The 12,885-nt window shown below is 45.7% G+C and overlaps 1 protein-coding gene across 2 annotated transcripts in view; it reads left to right on the plus strand.

Moving 5' to 3' along the window:
• Positions 1–12,885, plus strand: part of USP13 (ubiquitin specific peptidase 13) — a 118,381-nt gene that overhangs the window by 34,413 nt on the left and 71,083 nt on the right. For both annotated transcript variants that reach the window (XM_054713755.1, XM_054713756.1), the window contains 2 exons: positions 4,843–4,964; positions 10,970–11,112. In XM_054713755.1, the coding sequence (XP_054569730.1) occupies positions 4,843–4,964; positions 10,970–11,112 (265 nt within the window). The remainder of the gene's footprint in view (positions 1–4,842; positions 4,965–10,969; positions 11,113–12,885) is intronic.

Genomic DNA, 12,885 nt, shown 5'->3' on the forward strand with positions numbered 1-12,885 from the left:
TGGGACCCTTCAGTCCACAGGCCTATGCTCTATCCACTGAGCCAGACTGGCTAGGGCAAAAAAGGTTCTTTTAAACTTAGGAAAAGAGCCCATCCAGGCATTACCAGTTATTGGTCACGATGGGAAGTGACTGCTGGGAGAAGTTGGGGGTCCCAGTCCTACTGGTCCCTCGGGCATGCTTACTCTGTAGATTTCTCAACTGGATATTTTTGGGGTGGTGAGACTCTAATTAGAGAAATTTGGAAATTATAGATTTATACTTAGGATTGTGGGGTTATCTATATTCAGGAGAAACCTTAGGTTTGTCCCTTAAAATTGGAGTGTAGGTTCCTTCTGTTGACTTTCTCTAATTTGGATTAAGATGTTTGGGAAAGATCATGGTCCCTTTCCATTCCACTGAATTAAAAATAAAAGTGTTAAGAAGCCCAATAAAGTTCTGCTTTGTTTGTTTGTTTGTTTGTTTTGTATGACAGCAGTCTTGCCTCTTTTAAAATACACGTCAGTCACCAATGAAAAAAATCCCCCAAACCACAGCAACCCTTCTGATGCTCTTGCTTTGCTGTTGTCCTTAGCCTGGTGGAGTTTTAACTTCTTAAAGTCTCCTCTCACACACAGTTACTGATATTTGATGTATGGTGTGTGCAGGGGCTGGGGACATGGAAGATGAGTGCAACCTGTTTCTTGCTCTTGCAGCTTAGTCTGCACACATTTCGAAGTTCAGCCCTTCTCCACGGTCAGATCACATGGCAGACCCCCACATGATATTGTGGTCTTCCTGAACTTATTCCAGGATTGCTATGGAGTGGGGGCAGCCAAAAGGAAGGGAAGGTACTTTTGAGCATGTTGTCAGGAGTGTAGAGAAGGTGGTGATGGTGATGATGGAGGTGATGGCAGCTCTTGTCTATGGAGCCGAGAAGCCCTTCCAGGTCCTGTACAAGGTGCCTTAAAACCTTACCTTGTTTAATCCTCTCAACAACTGTGTGGAGTACACAATCCATAGCTTACTCCTGAGGAAAATGAACCTGAAAGAACTTGCCCAGCGTTACATAGCTAGTAAATGTCAGGGTGGCATTTTCTTGGACTTAGTTTGTCATTGTGTTTGGTCAGGTAAGATTTGAATTAGCATTAAATGAGTATGTTTTCTATGGAAAAGAGACACCTACATAATATCGATATATATAATAGGCTAATATGCAAAGTGTCCCCTCAGGAGTTTGACCAGGAGAAGGAGAGTTCAATCGCTCGCTATGATGTGCACTGACCACCAGGGGCAATGCGGAATGAAGGAAGGCCCCAGTTGGCAGCCAGAAGGCCCCGATCGGCCCTGATCGCCGGCCAGGCCTAAGGACCCTACCTGTGCATGAATTTTGTGCACTGGGCCTCCAGTGTTATATAAGCAGACTCTATTCATAAAAACAAAAGATTTGAACTTTGGTTACTTAAAATTGTTATAAATAATATAATAAAGGAAAATGTAAAGATAGAGAAAAGTTCACCCACTCACTATTTTCATTTGTCTAGATTTCCTTCCAGTTCTTATCTAGGAGCATAACTTCTACAAAGTTGTTTTTATACTGAAAATGATTTTGTATTTTTAGTGTTCGCATAGCATAGACATTTTCATGTTTCTAACTATTCTAAAAAAATCCTATCTAATAAAAGAGAAACATGCAAATTGACCGTACCTCTGCTACACCCACCAGCCAATCAGAGCGAGTATGCAAATTAACCCAACCAAGATGGCGGCAGCACGGAGCTGGAGCCAGCAGAAGGCTTAGGTTGCCCCCGGCGATGGAGGAAGCCAAGCTTCCTGCCTGCGATGGCTGGCCCTGGCCTCTACTCAAGGCTACAAAGTTTTAATTATAGAAGATAAATAAATCCCAGATATCTGCTTCCAGCCGGCCCTGGCCTCTGCTCAAGGAGGCGCTGGGAGGCCCCTGGCAACCCAGGCTACCAGCCGGCCCTGGCCTCTGCTCAAGGCTACAAAGTTTCAATTATAGAAGATAAATAAATCCCAGATACCTGCTTCCAGCCAGCCCTGGCCTCCGCTCAAGGAGGCACTGAAAAACAAAAACAAAAAAAACAAGGAGGGCCTGGGAGCTTGGGTTGCTGGGGGCCATGGCCAGCCTGCAAACAGCCATCAGCCCCTCACCCAGGCTGGCCAGGCACCCCAACGGGACCCCCCACCCTGAAGGGGTTGTGGCCAGCTTGCAAACAGCCATCAGCCCCTCACCCAGGTTGGCCAGGCACCCCAGTGGGGACCCCCACCCTGAAGGGGCTGTGGCCAGCCTGCAAACAGCCATCAGCCCCTCACTCAGGCTGGCCAGGCACCCCAGCGGGACCCCCCCCCCCACCCTGATCCAGGACACCCTTCAGGGCAAACCAGCCGGCCCCCACCCGTGCATCAGGCCTCTATCTATACTAATAAAAGGGTAATATGCTAATTAGACTGGGAGACCTTCTAGGAGACCTTTTGGATGTTCTTCTGGACAAAGCCATGGTGGCGGGGCCGAGGTAGAGGTGGTTAGAGGCCAAGAGGGGAGGGCAGTTGTGGGTGATCTGGCCAGGACGGGATGGCAGTTGTGGGTGATCAGGCTGGTGGGGGTCGGGACCGTTGGGGGTAAGCAGACCAGCAGGGGGGCCAGTTGGGGGTGAGCAGGCCATCAGTGGAGATCAGTTGGAGGTGATCAGGGCAGTGGGGGGGGCAGTTTGGAGTGAGCAGGCCAGCAGGGGGGCAGTTGGGGGCGAGCAGGCCAGTGGGGAGGGAAAGTGGGGGCAAGCAGGCCAGCAGGGGGGGCAGTTGGGGGCGAGCACACTGGCATGGGGGGCAGTTGGGGTGATCAGTCTGGCATGGGGGGCATTTGGGGGCAAGCAGGCCGGCAGCGGGGGGCAGTTGGGGGTGAGCAGGCCAGCAGGCAGAGTGGTTAGGGGCAATCAGGCAGGCAGGCAGGCAGGTGAGTGGTTAGGAGCCAGCAGTCCCGGATTGTGAGAGGGATGTCCGACTGCCGGTTTAGGCCCGATCCCTGTAAACCGGCACTAGGACATCCTTCGAGGGGTCCCAGATTGGAGAGGGTGCAGGCCGGGCTGAGGAACACTGCCCGCCCCCCATGCCTGAATTTCGTGCACCAGGCCACTAGTATTTTAATAATAGTCTGTTGAGTTGAACACTGTCTTCATTGAACGTTTAAGTTTTCATTTTTTATTATAGATATTCAAATTTTTATAACACCAAATGTCTATCTTTGAGTCATTTCCTTGAAATAAATGCCTTTAGTCACTTCTTAAACTCTTAGAATCTTTAAAAAAATATTTTTATTGATTTCAGAAAGGAAGGGAGAGGAAAAGAGATAGAAACATCAATGATGAGAAGAAGTCATTGATCGGCTGCCTCCTGCACACCGCCCAGTGGGGATTGAGCCCGCAACTCAGGCATGTGCCCCTGACCAGAACCGAATTGTGATCTCCTGGTTCATAGGTCAACACTCAACCACTGACCCACACTGGCCGGGCTGGAATCTTCTTTAATGCAGCTTTTTCTGAAATAAACCTCTTACGGTTATCTAACAATGTTTTTGTTTCTCTCCTTTGGCATTTCTGAGTCTTGTCATTCAGGATCCTTCATTAACACACTTAGACTGTGTTTTAGCTGTATCTCATTTTCTACTTAAAACTGCCCTCCCTTTGGGAATCAAGAGCAGAGCTGTACACAGGAAGGTACTAGATTTTTGGTTGGAGGCAAACAATAAGGTAATAACAGAATCTAGATCCTTTGGTTTCCAGCTGGCTGCTTTATCTGGTACAATAACTTTCTCCAATCGACAGAGCCCATGTTTGTGTACCTTGTTTATGCGTGGCTTTGTGTGTGTGTGAGTGGAATGTGGCCCAGTAGCTCTTTGTCACCATAGTTCCAAACACCTAAATATACAAACATGATCGGGCTGCTGGCATCATGTGAACACAAGGCTGAAATGTCCATGTAAATATTGTGACAAGACGTTTCCTGAGCCTTCACCTAACCTTTACCAGGGATTAGCCAAGCAAAGAGGCGACGACTTGATGGACATTAGCCTAGAGGACCTCATCTTTCTTACTGAAAATCCCTCACAGCCCCGAGGACCAATTTACATTATGGCGTTTCCCCTCTGGGGTACTATCCAATATCCCAACAACTCTCAGAGGCGGGGAGGAGTGAGAGAGGGCGAGAGAGAAAGAGGGACATTGAGATTTTATTTTTCACTAATAGCTGCTATTATTGACCACCCGGTCTGTGCCAGGTTGCTTGTCTACAGTTTCTTATTTATTCCCCATATCAAGTGTGTGAGATAAGGGTTATTATCTCCATTCTACAAATGAGGGAACTAAGGCTTGGGGAGTTTGTGATTTGCCCAAAAGTAACATTAATTTTTGAAGCCAGAACTGAACCTAGGTTTATCTACTCTGAAACCCACGTACTTTCTTCCAAATTACAGTGTCGGGACAGACATTCCAACCCATTCTTGTGAAATCAGGAACCAGGTACCCAACAAATCATAATGAACAGCCTATTCCTTTGCACATGTTTAAGAATGGAATATCTGGTACTTAGGTTTAACTGTAAAGCTGTCTGATGTGTCTCAGTCTTCTTTGTACATCTGTCACTTATAAGTAAGTATTCGTAGCTTAGGCAGATGGAAGGGCCTTTCACCCCGGGTTTGGGCCGGTGGATGGCCGGTCAGAGGAGGGAGTGTGAGTGCGCGGCCCTCGGTCTGGTCCCTGTGGATGCCTGGCTTCCCCAGCGAGTGCTGCCTTCGTGTGGGATGTTCTTTCTTCATGTCTTGTTCTTTGTTTTTGTTTTCTCCTCAGATCTAGATACTGATGACGATTTAAATAGCGACGATTATGAATATGAAGATGAAGCCAAACTTGTTATATTCCCAGACCACTATGAAATAGCACTACCAAATATTGAGGAGTTACCTGCCCTGGTCAGTGAGTGTGCACGGCTGCTAGCTAGATGCGCGTGGCTCTCTGTGTCAGGTGTGTGTGCGTGTGCCGTGTGCGTGCACGTGGGGGTGGGGAAGGCGGGCCGAATGCGAGAGGAGGAGAAGAATGAGCACAGACATGAGCACAGCGTTTCTTCTCGGCGAAGAGGGCTCGCCGGGTTCCGTTTCAGGAGCTTGGCTTCTCGCTGCCTGTGACTCACAGTCCGTTGCTTAGATTTTTCAAACCACCTCCCCAGATGTGCAGGGCTTGTCTTCTGATCAGAGGAACGACGATCATTTTATGTCCTCTGCATGTTGGCCTTCCGTGTAAGGTTTTGTTTGGGATTAAATAAGCGAGTCCCACGGCTGCAACAACAGCAACATGATGGCAAAAATAACCGGGTATTTACACGTCCCGGGGCTGCAGCAGCTCTGTGGTTACGTGAACCCACTTTTCGGTTTTGCTCCTCATGAGGACTGAGATTACTGTGAATTTAGATTTAATGGTGAGGTTTTTTTCATTTTATTTATTTTTTCTCTTCCTTTCCCCTCATTTCCGTGGAGCAACTTTCATCTTCCTGAACAACTTTAAGCTGGGGAGGGTGCTGGTGGGGGGAGGAGCCAGGCTCTGTTTCACGTCCATTCTCGAATCCTGGGAGTGGGCACGGAGTTCCCTGGGGGACCCTAACCATTTTCCTGTTCTTTCCTCTTTTTCCTGTATTGTCTCTGCCACTTCCTCCTTTTTTGCTTTTTCCTCTTTCCTACTCTGTGTACACCCTGAATTCTCAGAGTCTGGCCACAGATAGCAGTGGAGTCAGAGGTCAGGGGTCAGGGTCACTTGGAGGGTAGACATGTCAGTTCTTTTTCCCTCCCTCTTAAACTCTGCCAGGACCAAAGCCAGGTCTCTAGGTCCCGGAGTCTTCGGGACTTTGTGTGACCCTATCTACAGCCACCTGCTCACCTGCCCTGGCTGATTTGTGCTTGGGGTTCCCATGTCCTTAGGGGCCAGGTTTCCACCATCCCACCTCTTCTGCCCCTGACTTACTTTATGCCTAAATAAGAAGACCATAGAAATGAACGTTTTCTGGATTTAGGTATTGTAAATCTTTTCTCTAATGACTAGCAGTCTGTTTGCACGAAGATTCGTGCAATAGACCTTCATTCACCTGGCTGCCTGCACCAGTTTTCTGCAGACACTGGGGACCCAGGCCTTGGCTGTAGCCACCGCCTTCTGCCTTCTTTCAGGGTTGGGGCTTGGCCCCGGGCGGCGGCCTTGGGCTTGGCTGCACCCCAGCCTCCCTGCTACGGATCACAGGAGCCGACCCCCAGTGGTTGCCTGCGATCCGTGCAGGCTCCCCGCTGGTGCCCAGGGCCTTGGTCTCGGCCGCACCCCAGCGTCCAAGCGAGGGTTTCCTGGTGGGCATGGCTGGTGGGCGTGGCTTGTGGGTATAGCGAAGGTATGGTCAACTTGCATATTACTCTATTATTAGGTAGGATTACATGTAACATATCCTTTTAAAGTACTAAGTGCACGCCTTTAGGAAGGCAGACAGAGTTAAATGACTTCTGCATTCTCCAATTCCCCGCGTTGATGCGGGGCTATTATGAAGGATGAAATATAGGAGTGGACAAATGGTCGTGCCTTGTCCCACTACCTGATTTTATATACTACAGCTTATATCTTTGCAACACTGAGAGTTCTCCTTGTCCTTGTCTAATGTAACTGTGCCATCAGGAAAGAAGTAAAGAAGCACACGGTAAATGATAAGTGCTTTTCCTCCCCTTCACCTATGAAGGAAAAGTCTTCGTGTGACAAAGTGAATAAAAAAATCTCTTAATACTTTAAATTATTCCTATATTCAGAACATAATTCGAGGTATAAATTCTTTTATTTAAAAGTGCAGTGACATAGAAATCTAAACCCAGCAGTATAAGTCAGAATTTTTACTATAGAGTCTTTTAGAATTAAGGAATAGTTTGAGAATTAAAAAGAAGAGAGAATTATTTGGAAGGGGACTTGAAGGAAAAGCCTGTATTTATCTGATGGTAACTAATAGGATTTATCTATACTACGTTTTCTTTTCATGCTTTTAAAATTCTCTTTTCATGCTTTTAAATAACAGAGTTATTGAGCTCAAAACCTCCCAACCAGGTCACACTTCATTCATCTCATGAGCTCCTCTGCACTGGAAAAATTCAGTTTCAGGTAGTTAGTTACTAGATTCTACCAAAAAGTGAAACCGCCTCTTAGCAATGCAGGTCCACAGAGACAGAGCATTGGGGGCTCAGGAAGGATTTTATAATCTGGAACCTAGTACCTTGCTTTAGACTTCAGGAAGTCAGCAGTGGTATGCTTGTAAGTGGTTAGCAACCACCTCGCTGGGGGAAAAGTCCCGCTTTGTAGAGGTTGCTGGTTTCTGTGTGTGAATACTGCCACCATGGCTGACTTCAGGCTAACAAAATGTCACTGAATGCAGTGTTGGGAAGAGCTATTATAAAGAATTTCCACCATTCACATACCATAGATGTAAATAACCTCAAGAGAACATGGATACTAGTAAGATATAGTAAAACCATTATGAAGTGTTTTGCATATTTGCTACCTTTAAAATATATAGTTTATTTAATGATAAGTTTATATAATTTAGTCCTATATAATAAAACCCTAATATGCAAATCAACCGAACAGTGGAACTACCGGTCGCTATGATGTGCACTCCCCCTCCCTCCCCACAAGGGAGGTGACTGGTGGTGGCAGCAATAGCGTTTTGGGGGCGGGGCCGGCCAGCGGGTGGGGCTAGGCCGCCAGCCAAGGCGGGTGCCAGCGGGGGTCGCCCCACAGATGGCTCTGATCACCGGCCAGGCCTAGGGACCCTACCCTATATATTGGGAACAGTCTCTTAGATTTAAAAATTAAATCCTAGCAAGGCTACTCTAAAACTGAAAAACAGGATGATGCAGCGATGACATTAATGGACTCTGGCTTGCACATTTTGTGGTCAGCCCTGATTCTGATGCTTATAACTGTGTGACAAAGCCAATTACTTCTCTCTACTTCAGTTTTTTCCACCCATAAGATGGGGAAAATGGTACTATTGCCTCAGAAGGATCATGTTATGTACTAATTTTTATAATCAAGGCAAAAAAATGTAGCTGCCCATACAACAGCAAGATGCCTTTCACCTTTATGGAAAGTATGGTCACTGGTGCATGCAGCATCCCGGATTGCAAGAGGGATGTCCGACTGCCGGTTTAGGCCCAGCATCCCCTGAGGGGTCCCAGATTGCAAGAGGATGCAGGCCAGGCTGAGGGAACCACCTCCCCCCCCGCCACCAATGAATTTCATGCACTGGGCCTCTAGTTTTTAATAATGGCAGTGTTTAACAAATATCTTACAGAATTTCTTAATATTTAATAATTGAGTCTGTGAGCTGGTTTGAGTAGGTTCTAGGACCCCACTGAACTTGAGGACCTGGGATGAAGTCAGGACTAGTAACAAGGTCTCTCACTTCACTCCAGATAACAAATCCAGGGAAAGATAATTCACAATCTAATTACAGGGTGGTGTATCTTGACCTTCAGCGATGATCCATAAAAGAGGCCTCTAAATGATTTTAGATGGTCTTCTGAAAACACTAGATTCGTGTATTTTAGTGGCCCAGAATTTAAGGAAGTTTTGTTGAGTGTCACAAGGAAGAATAGTCAAAGAAAATAAATATTATATTCAGATCTTAATAAAAAACATTGTGTATTACAAACCAGAACACTTAAAGACCTAGTGGGGTAGATACAAGTCAGACGAGGACTGGGAAGGGTTTGAGGAAGATGGTGAAACAAGAAGGGGATTATGACAGACCAGACTAAAAAGATTAGGATGCGTAGCAAGAAGTGCGGAGACAGCTTAAAAAACCCATATAATTCAGGAAGGGGCTGGTGGTGAACTCAGCCCCGTTCTGTAGGGCCAGCCCTGAATGGGGGGTAAGAGAAGAATTTTGATAATTGAGAGGAAAGGGTAATTATATAGTAGCACTTGTGGTGAGAGATGAATGGGAGTATTTTTTTAAAAAGGTTGTAAATGATAGTTATGGATGCCTGATCTATCACGCAGTAAAAGCTTTTTGAGGGCAGGGGCTTTTTCCTCATTCCTGACTGTGCTTCGCCCAGTGTCGTCAGCTGGTAGTGTTCAGTGTAACTTCAGAAAGTTTTAAGCTGAGGAAGAATAGGATCTGATATTCACAGCAGATCACTCTGGCTGCTGCAGGAAGGAGACTGTAAGGGGCTGCTGTGTGGCCATTGGGTAAGCTGTAATGTTATTGGAACTGAGATGGGTGTGTCCAAATTGAGAAGTGCTAGATTCCAAATAGGTTTTGGATGTAGGACTGATGGGAATTGCTCATGGGCTGGATGGGGGTGGGATGGCAGCTGAGGGAACTTCCTCCATTGTCTCTTAATCAATTCTGGGATCAATCAGTGGTACCCAGGGGAAAGATTCTGCATGGAGTTCAGCTAATTGTGCAGGATGGTAGTGATGCAGAATACAAATGTTTGCTTAAAATTTTTATTTTTAACAATTCAGTGGCTTTTATTATATTTAGAATTGGGCATCCATCACCACTATCTCATTCTAGAGTTCCCCCCTCCCCCATTACTTTTCAGAAAGAGTGGAAGGGAGGGAAGAGAGGGGGAGAGAGAGAAGGGGAAGTATCGATCTGAGAGAGACACATCGATCTGTTGCCTACTGCTCCTACTGGGGGTAGGGAGTGAACCCACAAACTGGGTACTTGCTCCTGACCAGAAATCAAACCTCACATCATCCAGTGTGCAGTCCAATGCTCCAACTACTGAGCTACATTGGCCAGGGCTCATTCTAAAATATTTTTATTATCCTACCTCTCAACTTCTCATCCCACCCAGCCTATGGCAATCACTAATCTACTTTCTGTCTCTATGGATTTGCCTATTCTGGGTATTTCATATAAATGGAATTATGTAATACATGTTTATTTGTGGCTGGCTTCTTTTCACTTAGCATATATTTTCAAGACGTAACCATGCTGTGCATGTATCAGTACTCGATTTCTTTTTATTGCTAAATAACATTCTGTGGTATGCACGTATGACATTTTATTTATCCATTTATCATTAAGGGACATTTGGGTTGTTTCTCCTTTTTGCTATTGTAAATAACACTTCTACGAACATTTGTGTATACGTTTTTGTGTGGACACATATTTATCTTGGGTATGTACCTCGGAATGGAATCCCTGGGTCATATGCTAATTCTGTTTAACTGAGGACCTGCCAAACTATTTTCCAAAGTGGCTACACCATTTTACATTCCCACCAGAATATGTTTTTTTAAGACAGCCAGAAATAACATATCATTAAGCAAATGTGATGATGGGCATATGTCCAAGGTCACTTGGGTTTGGAAGAAAGCAGAGAATCTGCACGCTCCCCCTTGTTCATAATGTGGATGGATCTGGCACAGAGACACCAGGCACATCCCTGGCCAGGGTCACATTTGCACCGGATTAAGTAATGAAGCTGCTGCTTGCATTCCACTCAAGTGCCCTTGACCACATGCCGTTGTGTGATGAGTTGAGGGTATTGCATATCTGGGTGTATATTTGTTAGGAGGAAAAAACACCCCTTGGGTATTCCCTTGGCTAATTTGTAAATTGTTCACCTTATACTTTTCACTCTGCTTGCTAAGGGGTAGGAATTTTTAAATTTGGCTCCTGCACTTGGGCTTACAAACTGTATTTGGCTCCTCGCTATCTTGTGCCATTGTCAATACTGCAAACTGTAGGCCAGAGACAAAATCCAGCAAGAGCCAGGGCGAAAGTGCTGGAATCAAGAAAGTAGGATCTTGCTTTTGTGGTAACTGTACCATTTGCATTTTCTTAGATTAAGCTGTATTTACTAATAAACCTTTAAATTTATTTTGTAGAAGTTGTTATTCTCTCAGACTGTTCTAATACATTACATTTGGGTTTGTCTTCTAGGTAACAATTGCTTGTGATGCGGTTCTTAGCTCAAAATCTCCATACAGAAAGCAAGACCCAGACACCTGGGAACATGAATTGCCAGTATCCAAGTATGCCAATAACCTCACCCAGTTGGACAATGGAGTCAGGATTCCTCCAAGGTGAGTGTCGGGAAAATGCTTTACCCCCTAAAACTGGCCAAAAGAATATCTACTCTTCTACCTTCTTCTCTGAATTAGCAGTTAATATATTTTTATCAGATGCCTTTTATTAAAAATAAGCTCAAAAATTCTCTCTAGGCCCTGGCCAGGTAGCTCAGTTTGTTAGAGCATTGTCCCGTTACCCAAGGTTGCAGGTTCGATCCCTGGTCAAAACACATACAAGAATCAACCAATGAATGCATAAATAAGTGGAACAACAAGTTGATGTTTTTCTCTCTTTCTCTTTCTCTCTCTCCCCCTTTCTCCACCCCCTTCTCTAAAATCAATTAAAAAAAAAACCTCTCTAAAATTATCTAGCCAGTTTGGCTCAGTGGATAGAGTGTCGGCCTATAGACTAAATGGTACAGGGTTTGATTCTGGTCAAGGGCACATACCTCGGTTGCAGGCTTGATCCCGTTGGGTCACATGTGGGAGGCAACCAATCGATGTGTCTCTCTCACATCGATGTTTCTCTCTCTCTCTGTCTGTCTCTTGCACTCTCTCTAATAAAAATAAAAATGAAATTATAAAAAAATAACAAAATTATCTGTACCTTAGTAGTAGATGCTGAATATAGCCAGCCCATACCCCTGACTCTGTCCCCACCCTAATGCTCCCAGTTGCAACCACCTGCAACTCTTTGCTTGAGGGCTTTCTGTGCCTGCCAAAACCAGGTAGGCTCGTGATGGGACAGTCAGAGATGCTATGGAGTTAATGCTCCCTCCTGCCCTCCTGGATCAGCCCTCAGCCAGTGCCTATGGAGTGGCTGGACAAATACCCGAGTTCCCCACTCAGGTGGGATAACTGCCTCCAGAGTTCCCCAGCTGGACTGGGCCCCCATTGCCCGTGGCAGCCTCCTGCCCTTTCTAGTCTCACTTCCCTGTGATGCTTCCTGGGATCACCTCCCAAACAAGCCATTTACATTCATATTTTTGTCTCAGACTCTGCTTCTTGGGGACCCCAACTTATAGTAGTCTTTGGTTGTCACATTTTTGGCTGGAATGCTCTCTGGGCCACTTGAGCATCTCCTAGGTGCTGGCGTGTTTCCATAGGCAGGTGCTAGAAGGAAAGAGCCGATTAGGAATGTGACCAGTCTTGTTGAACCCTAACTGTACTGCAGTCCCATTCTGTGTAGTCTTAGTGCAGGCACGATACCTCAGTTTCTCCTGTTCACAGTGGGGATGGTAATACTGATGCTGAGGGTGTTCATTAGAATTAAATGATAGAGCTTCATTCAGTAAGTCCTTGGCACATACCCGATATTTAGCCTTCCATTAGGCTGATTTCCCTTCTACTTAATTTAGATTTGCCATGTAGTAGGGTTTTGTTTAAACTAGGTTTCCTAGTTAATGCTTTTGAAATTTAGGTGTTTATATACATGGAATCCTTAATGTTTTAAACTTATTCAAGCTCCTCTGTCCCTCACGTGGGAATTTTAAGGAAATGACCTCCCCTTCTGCCCTCGGGTTCTGTGTTAGTTTTCTAAAGTCCAAGAGCCATCTCGGAGGAGCGGGAGGAGCTGGTCCCCGTCTGGGTGGCAGGCAGGGTACTGTGGGGTCCTGCTGCTCTGGGAGTGACTCAGATTATTCCACTGATTGTTTACTGTGGCCTCAGCTTGAGGCACTCCTTCCTTCTTTTTAAAAAATATATTTTATTGATTTCAGAGAGGAAGGGAGAGGGAGAGAGAGATAGAAACATCAATGATGAATGAGAATCATTGATCGCCTGCCTCCC

This window comes from Eptesicus fuscus, chromosome 3 (assembly GCF_027574615.1).
Source record: "Eptesicus fuscus isolate TK198812 chromosome 3, DD_ASM_mEF_20220401, whole genome shotgun sequence".
Classification (NCBI taxonomy): Eukaryota; Metazoa; Chordata; class Mammalia; order Chiroptera; family Vespertilionidae; genus Eptesicus; species Eptesicus fuscus.